General features: G+C 42.7%; 1 protein-coding gene across 1 annotated transcript; it reads left to right on the forward strand.

Annotated features, from left to right (window-relative positions):
- Window positions 1-325: 325 nt before the first annotated feature.
- On the forward strand, window positions 326-10,634 carry DDX24 (DEAD (Asp-Glu-Ala-Asp) box helicase 24; the record flags this gene model as incomplete). Its single annotated transcript, XM_010147877.1, has 6 exons — window positions 326-1,028; window positions 4,747-5,124; window positions 6,797-6,950; window positions 7,291-7,806; window positions 9,802-9,877; window positions 10,446-10,634. Coding segments are annotated over exons 1-6 (2,016 nt in total), but the record flags the coding sequence as incomplete, so codon positions are not given.
- Window positions 10,635-11,700: the final 1,066 nt, after the last annotated feature.

Below are 11,700 nucleotides of genomic sequence, written 5' to 3' on the forward strand. Positions count from 1 at the left end.
GTGTTCCGCCAGGTGCCTGGAGCTCCCGTGTGCGGCGGCGGAGGCCGGACCCGGCCGGGCCTTGGGCGGGTGGTACCCGGGTGGGAGCGTTTCGCGGCCCGCAGGGATTTATTATGGCGATTTTCGTTTTATCACCGATGCTGTTCCAGAGGCGAGACAGTAGGCCTGGCCTGCTGTAGTTACGTTTGAGGTCATTCGTATTTTTTCCCCTAAAGGCAAAGAACCGTGCTTTGCGTTCCCGTTTGTTTGAATATCATCAATGCAATCCCCCTTCTTTTGATCTGATGTTTTTCTTTTTTACCTCCTAGGTTCTTTTTAGGTAAAAATGAAGACCAGAAAAGGAGGAAGATTTCATTCCTCCTTTAAACTGAAACAAAAAGGCATTCAAGTAACAGGAGAATGGAAAACTGTGCCAATCGACCCCAATCTCTTTGCTGATGAGGAGTTTAGAGATATAGTATGCTTGGAAGAACTTACAGAATATAAACTAGTAAGTTCTTCTAAAGTGGGGAAAGTAAAAGAGAAAAAGAGAAAGGCTGAGAGTGTTTCAGAAGGTGGCAGTGAGGAGGAGGAAGAACCCATCGTCCCTCCCAAAAAGAAAAAGAAAAAGAAAGATTTGAGAAGCAAATCTGATAAAAGCGGTGATCCTAATGCAACAGAAATTGATGTGCTGATTGATAAAGAGTCAGAGTGTGAGGAGCATGGACATTTGGCTGAGAGCACTTCAAACACAAAAGATGCTCCAAAGAAAAAGAAAAAGAAGGTAGCTGAAAATAAGGTTTGTCAAGCTCAAGAAGCTCTTCCATCAGTAACTACTTCTAAGAAAGTTAAAAACTGGACAACAGAAGCTTTATCTGCCTCAGCTGATCACAAAGCTGATGTGTCTGCATGGAAAGACCTGTTTGTACCTGAACCAGTGTTGCAGGCCTTGAGCTACCTGGGGTTTAGTGCTCCAACTCCTATTCAAGCCTTAGCCTTGCCTTCTGCCATCCGGGATAATATGGATGTTCTTGGTGCTGCAGAAACAGGTACAAATCTCTTAAGGTGGCTGTGTATGCTGGGAGCATCCCATCTCCTCTCTTTGAATGCAGCTTATTGCTACGAGGCTTTATATATATTTATATTGGCTTTATATATGTATTTATATTGGCTTCAGAAAGCCAATAGTATCCTGGGCTGTATCAGGAGAATTGTGGCCAGCAGGTTGAGGGAGGCGATTCTGCCCCTGTACTCTGCTCTGGTGAGACCCCACCTGGAGTGCTGTGTCCAGCTGTGGAGCCCTCAACATCAGAAGGATATAGACCGGTTGGAGCGAGTCCAGGGGAGGCCACGAAGATGCTCAGAGGGCTGGAGCACCTCTGCTGTGATGAAAGGCTGAGACAGTTGGCCTTGCTCAGCCTGGAGAAGAGAAGGCTCCGGGGAGACCTAATTGCAGCCTTCCAGTACCTGAAGGGGGCCTACAAGGAAGCTTTCGGGGGGCTTCTTACAATGCCCTGTAGTGACAGGACAAGGAGTAATGGGTTTAAATTGAAAGTGGGGAGGTTTAGATTGGATATCAGGAAGAAGTTCTTCATGGAGAGGGTGGTGAGGCACTGGCACAGGTTGCCCAGAGAAGCTGTGGATGCCCCATCCCTGGAAGTGTTCAAGGCCAGGCTGGATGAGGCTTTGAGCAACCTGGTCTAGTGGAAGGAGTCCCTGCCCATGGCAGGGGGGTTGGAACTAAATGATCTTTAAGGTCCCTTCCAACCCAAACCATTCTATGGTTCTACTAGCTTGGAGTGGTAAATAAATACTAGGCACAGTGTACAGCGTTGTGAACATGGCCTTTGCCTTTATTGTAGCAAAACGGTCTCACCCTGTGCCCTGTCTCTGGGCTTTGCCTGTACATTGTCATCAGCCCTTCTTTCTCACTGCTTGTGCTTGAATTATCACATTGATCCATTAATTGGAGAGGTACTGAATGTTGTCCGACTTGTGATCAGCTCATGCCTTTGTCTTGAGCATTGCTAGCCTTTGTAAAATTTGTAACAGCTTCTTTTTTACATAAACAATGCTGTGAAGTCTCAGAGCACTCCATTCGTAAAATCATAGAATCACAGAATGGGTTGGAAGGGACCTTAAAGACCATCTAGTTCCAATCCCCCTGCCATGGGCAGGGACACCTTCCACTAGACCAGGTTGCTCAAAGCCTCATCCAGCCTGGCTTGAACACTTCCAGGGATGGGGCATCCACAGCTTCTCTGGGCAACCTGTTCCAGTCCCTCACCACCCTCTCCGGGAAGAACTTCCTCCTGATACCTAATCTAAACCTCCCCACTTTCAATTTAAACCCGTTACCCCTTGTCCTGTCACTACAGGCCCTTGTAAAAAGTCCCCCCCAGCTTCCTTGTAGCCCCTTCAGGTACTGGAAGGCTGCAATAAGGTCTCCCGGAAGCCTTCTCTTCAGGCTGAACAAGCCCAACTCTCTCAGTCATTCTCTCTAACTTTTTTTGCTACTCATACCTTTGGAGTTTTGTCATCCTTAGTAGTGCAACATTTTTTCCTTATAAAAGATTAAAAATTGGAGGCACAATTGGAAGTTGGTTTAAAGGCATTCTTTTCATCTCTTCCAGTTGCCTTATCTCACTGCTAGTCTTGTAAAGCCATTTACTGCTCCGGAGCATGAAGGTATAGTAACTAATAAGATACGAAGTCATTTGCATTTTTATTTTAATTAGAAGCTAGCCTGGTGCTATTAGCTTTAATAAGATTAGAAAGCCCTGCAGGGCGTGTTTCTGAAAATGGAACTGAATGTAAATGATGGTTTTGTGCTGCAAAAAAGTGCCATTTTGGCAGTGCTGGAAAGCAAATCCCTCTCTAGCTTCAGAATGGAAAGCACAGTTGGTGACAGGTGGTGTTGTTGCTGTCTAATTTTGTGTAACCCTGAGGTAGTATGATGTGTTTTCCTCACTTACTTTCCATTTCCATGAGAGAAAGCCAGCTTCTCTCCAAAGAGCCCAGTGGGTCTATGGAATTCTGTAGGAGCTTGAGAGATGTGGACAGTTGTCTGTTAGGAAGTGCTGCAGCTGGGAGAGGCTGAAATTCTCCGGTTCCTTTTTCTACAGCTTCCTTTAGCATTGGGTCTGAGGGAGGAAGGTGAGAGATGGAAGAACTATTAATTTTCCCTTTTTGGTAGAAACACGGGAGAATGGCAAGATTTTGATACAGCAGTAGATCCCTGTGGAGATCAGATGCAGGGAATGTCAAGGCTGCTTGTTTTTGCAGTTTGTCTAAGCAGTTCCGTTCACTGCTGTGTAGAACTTAGGAAGTTTTGATTAAGGAACAAGATTTTATCTCTGTAAAATCTTACAATCTAGACCCATTTAGAAGAACATGATTAGCTGGAGCTGTAGTATCTGGGATACACTTTTCTCCTGGTTTTGCAGGCCTGGCTATGGTATGTGACCAGTGTGTTGTGAAGATAATGTGTCCTGTGAGGTGATCATTTGTTTAATTTGTGGGTGAATCTAGTGCCTGCAGAATAGTCCTGATTATCACAGCCATAATCTGGCTAGGTGCAGTACTGACATTTGTACCAGTCAAACTGCATTACATTTAATTCAAGATGAGCAGTGTTCTTCCTCTTAAAAACAGGTGTTCTGGTAATACATGATCTCAGTGTATAAGTGGTCTGAAAATGCTGATGATAATTTTCTGCTTCAAGTGCAGAAGTCAGAATTCTGAGATCTCCCAGACACGCAGAGAGGTGGGAGAGTATTGCAGCAGTATTGGTCAGGATAATGATACTGGGCTTAGCTGTTTATTGACGAATACTGAAGTTCTCCCCTAAACAGGCAAAAATCTGTGATGCTGAATTTGGCAAACCATTATGGGTTTGTGGTATGGCAAATAGTGCTCCAGGAATTGAGATAAGATTTCCAGAGAACTGCTTTCCAGCAGTGGCCTATTACAGGAAAGGTGTAATACCATCTTGTGCGCTGGGTGCTGCTTTGTGATCAATGAACTGGTGTTTATGAGAACCTTAACTGGTGTGGACGTGCTAGCAGGCTTCTCCTAGCATCTTTATTAGTGACAGATAGTTGAGAAAAGAATATGTGGCAAGGATGTTACTTGTGCTTGGATACAGTGAACCTCTGAAATTAAGGAGGGGAGCATTTTGTATTTGATAACCCTCTTCTCTCCAAAACGGATTATGTGTTTTAAATCAGGTTTATGTGTTTTGATTATAAAAATGCAAGCTGGTGATAGATGGTGGAGTATTTCAAGTACATTTTCTTAGAAAGTCATAAACACAATACTGTAAATTGAAGATGGAAGCAAATCCTTCAAGTACATTGCAGTTTGTCCTTGGCCTCGTTTGCTATTCCTCTATGTGGAGAACATTGATCAGAACTGTCAATTAGGCCATGGTATTCTCCTTACGGGCATACAGTTCTTTAAAAATATCTTGGCTGCAACTGCAGCTTTTAAAAACTACTTTCAGAACAAATGAATCTGCCTGACCTGCTAGAGATTGGAAAAATACCTGTTCCCCAGGAAATATGCTATTGGTGGCCTCAGGGAGAGGTATAAAGGGAACAGGAGAAAAGATGCTATTGCTGCAAGTTTCTGGTCTTCTAAAGATCAGGAGTTTGTGTCTGTTACAACTGTATGTCTTAAGAACAGTGTGTGATTAGCTGTTGCTTTTCTCATCTTTTCAAATAAATGACTTGTCGGTCTGTATTATTCCCCTTGTTTGTTTTTTAGGAAGCGGCAAAACGCTTGCATTTGCAATTCCAATGATTCACTCTGTGCTGCAGTGGCAAAAATCAAATAGCTCAACAACCAGAAATGACAGTGTTTCTAAAGAGTCCCATCAGCATCAGGATGAAACAAGATGGGAAAATGAGGATGAAGCAGAAAAACGAACCCATCAGGAGTATGAAGACGGGGGAGATGAAGATGATGCATCTCTCACAACAGGCTGTGTGAAGGTGCTGGAAAATTTTGAATTTGATTCCGGCAACGAAGCACATACTGTTGCCTCCCATAAGAAGAGACTTCTTTTAGGACTGGTCCTCACTCCCACAAGAGAATTAGCTGTACAAGTAAAACACCACATTGATGCAGTTGCAAAGTTTACAGGTACGTAGACCCCACGGGCCGTGTCCCAGATCACACTGGGTTTGGATCTTTCATTGGTGTGGAGCCAGAATGTGTGCCACAGTTTCTTTTGCATCATAAAAATGGGATGGCTATTGAAGGATTAGGGTTCGCAGTCACTGATATTTGAGAAATGCATTAATGTTCTTCAGAAAGCATGTAAAAGTAAATGGTTAATGTGGTATGTTTTGTTTTAAAATGTTTCTTCCTTCAAATAGCTATTGACTCCTGCTTTAGCAGTACGGAATCAGTACAGCTAACTTTGCCCTGGTTTTAAATAATGTAGATTATATATTAAAAATAATTTCTTTTTACATAATTTTTTGATACAGATACATTTCAGAATTTCCTTTTTTGACAGATATATCAATCTATATATAATAGATATAGATACATGTATTTATATAATTTTGATCTATCAAAACCAGAAGTTAAGGCCGTAAATTTTAAGGGTAGAAGGCATTGCTGGATTGTTTGACTTACCTCCCATAGCATTCAGGCCACAGCATATTGCTGGTAACATGCCTGATGAAAGCAATTCCGTCCTGTTCCTTTCTCTTCCAGACCAGAGCTCAGCACATTAGTTAAGTGAATGGGTGACGATGTGAAACTGTTCAAGATGGGGAGAACTGGGAAACAACAACTCACTTCTCCAATAGCAGTAATCATTTATTTATTGAAGAGAATATGTAGTACAGTGAACTGCTTCTAAGCACATCTTCCTTTGGTATCTATGCGTCCTGCTGTACTCATCAGTCTACAGCTGATTACAGGGCTAATTTTAACTCCTAGCCTGAAATAATTTATGTCAGTACAGTTCTGATAAGAGCAGTGCTATTTGTGTGTAAAAAATCTGCTGCCCAAGTGATGCACAGTTACTGCAGCAGGAGAGAAAATGTGTTTTGATGTAGGCTTGCTTTATTGTCTCAAACTCACTCTGAAAAAAATCCCCACCTGGAAGCATGGGGTTCCACAAGTGGTAGGGAAGAGAGACCCGTGGTAGCTTGGGTACTGGAGGAAGCTTGCACAGTAGCATTGAGTTTGTCATGGTCCCGCGCGTTCTTTGAAGAAGGAGGGTGAAATAAGCCATGTATGGAGTCTGTGCTTCCAAAGCTAAACTCCTTTTAGTACCTGAACAAATTGCTTAAAGCTAACTTGGGGTCTCTGCGCTACTGTGCAGTCCAGAGAATCATTAACAGGGCGGGAGCATTCTTGTTAGGATTATTCCATAGCAAATGAGCAGTTATTAGCAAGACAGGCCTTTCTCAGTGTGTTTCTTGGAGGGGCCTGCTAGTTATTCATAACGGGGACATGCTCATTCGTGCAGATATGATTGACAAAACATGAGATTCTGAAGTACAGGTAGCCAACGCTAACAGCTGTGGAGGACATATGTGATTCTTCCTGTATTGGAAGACGGGTGCACTAAAAGAAAGACTGCTTTATTTTTGGCATCTAACTGTAATGAGGATTTTTATGTAAAATTGAGGGCATTGCTGTGTGTACAGTGTTATATAAAACCTCTGGTCTCCTGGCCAAAAAGCTTGCTGGAAGTTGCGGTACAGACTTTTTTAAGTACTTCTATGAGTGGATGTATGTAAAGGCATCCACTGATAAATTAGTGAGATAAAAAACTGTTATTTATATGTTCTAGGCATTAGGACTGCAATTCTGGTTGGAGGCATGGCTGCACAGAAGCAAGAACGTGTACTGAACCGAAAGCCAGAAATCGTAATTGCAACCCCAGGCCGTCTGTGGGAGTTAGTTAAAGAGAGACACCCACATCTTTCAAATCTTCGGCAGCTCAGGTAAAGGTGTCTTTTAGGCTAACTGCTGGGTACTGAACTGGGGGTCACTGCATACTCGTTATGTTTACTAACTGATTAAATCATTTAAGACTATGTAAGATCACTAATTTCTTTGCCAGAGTGTTATATTGAAATGCACAGTGGGTGTATTGATTGAAGGAAATGTCAAGTAAAGCCAGTAGCAAACACCTGATTTTTCCTTTAGAAACCTGTCTTTTCAGCCAACCTGGTGTTCCTTTGGGTTTTACATGGAGAACTTCCCTTATGTGTTCAGCAATTGAAGTCTCTCAGATTTGAATTTATCTGCACAAGTGTGTACTGTGTGTTTTCTATTTGACAGGTGCCTTGTGATTGATGAAGCAGACCGAATGGTTGAGAAAGGTCACTTCTTAGAGCTGTCTCAGTTGCTGGAAATCTTAAATGATTCACAGTATAACCCTCAACGACAGACTTTTGTTTTTTCTGCCACTTTGACTTTAGTCCATCAGACTCCCACAAGAGTTTTACAGAAAAAGAATGCTAAGAAGATGGACAAGAAGACCAAACTAGAATTGTTAATGGAAAAAATAGGAATAAAGGGCAAACCCAAAGTGATAGACTTAACAAGGAAAGAGGCTACTGTGGAGACTCTGACAGAAACCAGAATCCACTGTAACACAGACGAGAAGGACTATTATCTCTATTACTTTCTTCTCCAGTATCCAGGAAGAACAATGGTCTTTGCAAATAGCATAGACTGTGTAAAACGCCTCAGTTCTCTCCTCACAATCTTAAATTGTGATCCTCTTCCTTTGCATGCCAACATGCACCAAAAGCAAAGACTGAAAAACCTGGAAAGGTTTGCTGAGCGAGAGAGGTGAGTTGATTTTCTGCTTCCTAGTAGAGAGGAAAAGAAATTGTGCAGTGGGGAGAGGAATCTGCACTGTTAGAGTAGGAGCAGGTTGGTGGAGATAGCTGGGCACACGAGTCCCCCACTCATGAGCCCAGGTTATTAAAGATGGGGTTTCACAGGATGGTTGAGGTGATGGCCTGAAGTGAGTTCAGTGGAAGGCCACCAAATGGTCAAGAAGCACTGGTTCTGCAAGGGGAGAGGCTGAGTGCGCTGGGTTTATATCACCTGGGAAAAAGACTTTGTGGGGACCTAATGACAGCTCTCCAATATCTTAAGAAGTTATCAAAAAGTTGGAGCCAGGCTCTTCACTGTGCTGTGCGGTAGGTGGATGAGGGACAACAGGTGCAAGTTGAGAAATTCAGGCTGGATGTAAGAAAGCTCTTTCTCTGTGAGGACAGTCAGGCATTGGAACAGGATGCTCATTTGTGGAGGTTTTTGAGGCTCTACTGAATAAAGCCCTGAGCAACCTGGTCCACCCTTATAGCTCATCCCGCTTTGAGGAGGAGGGTGGACTAGAGGCCTCCTGAGGTCCCTTGGAGCCTGAATTATTCTTTGATGGGGCAGCTCATCACTGCTGAAGGAGCTGTCACTTGCCCTGGTTGCAGCCCTACGCTTTTATAAACATCCTGCACACCTCTCTGCCCCGTGCCCTGGCTCTGCAGCTCATTTGATCCTTCTGTGAGTTGGTTCATCTCATTAAGCCATCAGAAAACTAACCACTTTTTGCTGGGTTGGGGTTTTGCAGGTTTAGTTAGATGAATTATATTCCTCAGGGTCAAGGTATCCTAGAGCAGTGCAAGAGAAGGGGCAGTTGTGCCTTTCAGACGCACTGGGTTTACCCAAGCAGGCTTGTCCTGCCATTTTAAGAATTATTGTTTCCTGCTGGTTTTGGGAGGAGGTTGGTGGTCTCAGTACTTCCGTAATCCAGAAGCCTCACAGTTTAGTCCTGCTGTGAAGTGCTGCGTGCTATCTGACTGTGCGGGAATTTGTGTCTCGTTAATAGAATCGGACAGGGAGAGCAGAGGTTGAATTGCCGCGATGGATCTGCAGTCTCCCTTGGCAAAATATAGTAGCATTGGCCTGGGCCAGACAGGGCGTTTTCAGAGACTGCAGAATTTCAAGGCAAGAAGATATCTATGAGACCATCTATCACAGCCTCCTGCAGGTTGCAGACAGTAGAATTTTCTGTTTATTTCTGCTTTGAACCTTGTAGCAATATAGTATGCAGTCAGATGCCATAAAATCTCAACAAATTCCCGTTACCTACAAGTAATTCATTTCAGTTGCTGGGAGATTTTTTTTTGAACAAACCTTTCCATACCTGAGGCAGACTTTGTGTCTGTAGTAGACTTTATATAAAAGAGGGACTTTTTTGAGTAGTTCTTAATTTCTATGGGTAAGAAGAAATACTGATTGTCAGAACAGAATCTCTTGCCTTTATATATCTAGCTTTTTAATAATAACCTTTCTAATCTGCCTCAAGATAAACTGTGTCATTAATGGTATGGTCATATCAAGCTAAAGATATTTTTAAGTCCAGCTGGGGCAGGGCACCGAGATATGTAAGGAAGGGGAGCATATCCCCCTGCAGGTGGTTGGATTAGGTCATTGAATAGTGATTGGCACTAGCATTCCTGTGAACTGGGAGAGGATAAAAGCATAGGAAAACAGGATCCAGCACAATAGTGAATTTCTTAATTGGAAACAGAATAGACCTGCTGAAGGTAGCTTTTGGATTTTTTTTTTTCTTTAATAATTGCTGTTTCAAGACTGCCTCTGATGTAATACTGGTATCATTTTCTGTAAGGGCAAACAAATAGCGTATTTCCAGTAGATGATACAGTACAAATCTGTTCCTTAAATTGCTGTGGTAGAATTCTAGGCCACTGTATTTTATGTTCCTTGGCAGATGGTTTACTCTTCAATTTTATGTTCGTTAAATGTTAATCACTTTCTCAGCTGTGTCCTCCTGACAACAGATGTTGCAGCTCGTGGTCTTGATATTCCCAACGTGCAGCATGTCATCCACTACCAGGTAAAATATTTTTAATGGTTTTGCTTTTACTGTTTTGGTTTTGAAATAAGCTTGTGCTGATCCAAACCCTGAACGCTGTAAAGCTGTGATTCACGGTCCTGTGTATAGTGTAGCCCCAAGTACAGAGATGCAGTCGTCATCAATTGAACTCTCCTGTACTCAAGGCCCTCATTGCTGCAGCGACTGACCGTGGTAGGTAGCACTTCATGGATGTGTGATTATATATGAGAAATGACATGACAGATATGATACTCCTTGCTTTTTGGTTAACTTTGATATTCAGATTGTCACGTTACTCAGCCTTAACTCTTCTGAGTGTATGAACACGTACAATTTTTTCTTGCCTTGCAAATGAAATGGCAGAGGGTCAGAAGTTAGGAGAGCCTCACAAAAGGTTATGCAACGAAGAGAGCAAGACATCATCTTTTACTTTACCTTCAGCTGTGTTGCATGCAATGTACCACATGCATATAAAATCCAGTATTCTCTAGCAGCCTCTTGGCCATACCATGAGAGGCCACTGCTAGTTTTCCATGGCCAGCTTCATGGGTTTTGTGAATATTTGCAGGTCCCTCGTACTTCTGAGCTGTACGTACACAGAAGCGGCAGAACAGCGCGAGCTGCCAACGAAGGCCTCAGCCTATTACTGGTTGGCCCAGATGACTTGATCAATTTTAGGAAAATTTATAAAACATTGGAGAAGAGTGAAGAGCTGCCATTTTTCCCAGTTGAAGCCAAGTGCATGACTGCTATCAAGGTAAAGGGACAACAATCACTTTGCAGGACGAGTAGTTGTTTGCTTACTTACATTATTGCCCATCACTTTCTTTCCACGTTTCAGATTAAACTTATTTTTTGTATTTAAAAATAAAGTTAATCATACGTTATCTTTTTTTAATCAATATTTGTGATTTCTCCTCAACAGCTGGCCCAAGAAAGGTGTTCAAACATAAACATTACTTCCATTTTTCTTGCACACTGTTATGTAGAGCTTAGTTTAACTAGATTCCCAAAACCAGTACAGGGGAACAAGTATGTTTTGTGGCTGGGGAGCTGGGATGGCTCTGTTAAGTATGTTGTTTAAAGCCCCTTTTGTTAGGAACAGACTAGAGAACAGTAGCGGGTCCAGGGTTCTTGAGTGATCTTTCCCTCTTCTCAGTTGAAGTAGGGAGTTGCTTGCTTTTCTGTAAGTTCCTATACTGTGAGGCCACAGCTGCCACTGAACCCTGCAAATCAGGTATGTTTCTTAGCTAGGTTATTGCCTGTTTCAAGAAGAATTCGGTCATTCACTAACTCACAAGATGGACAATAGTTAGGATTTACAAAACCATATCTTTTAGAAAGCATCTAGTCACTGCAGATTTTCTGCTTGAATAAGAGACAGTTTCATATCTCAGCATTCTTTTAACAGTTTGGGTGACATCAGCCATGTGCAAATGGGACATTTTTAAATCCTGCATTTGAAAGGAATCCAGCTGGGGTTGGAGTGTCTCAGTATCACACAGTCCTTGAGAACAGGAGGAAAATGCAAGATTTTTCTCAGACAATGCAACAGATACCTTCTTTCAAGTATTCTGGTTCATGCTTATTTGGTTGGCTTGGATTGAGCCCAGGGTCCATCCCAGTGACAACAGTGGTATCATTGCCTTGGGAATGATGTCATCAAATTTCAAAGCCCAGTCTTGCTGCAAATGGGGTATTTACTATGGGTCTTTCAGGAGATGCAGCTTTCTGAAAGAGGAAGAAGATCAAAGAAATGCTTCCACAGAGTCGTTTTTTACCTTTTGGTAGTAACAAAGAATTTGATTCCCCCTCCCCACCCC

Source organism: Eurypyga helias, unplaced genomic scaffold (genome assembly GCF_000690775.1).
Source record: "Eurypyga helias isolate BGI_N326 unplaced genomic scaffold, ASM69077v1 scaffold38952, whole genome shotgun sequence".
Classification (NCBI taxonomy): domain Eukaryota; kingdom Metazoa; phylum Chordata; class Aves; order Eurypygiformes; family Eurypygidae; genus Eurypyga; species Eurypyga helias.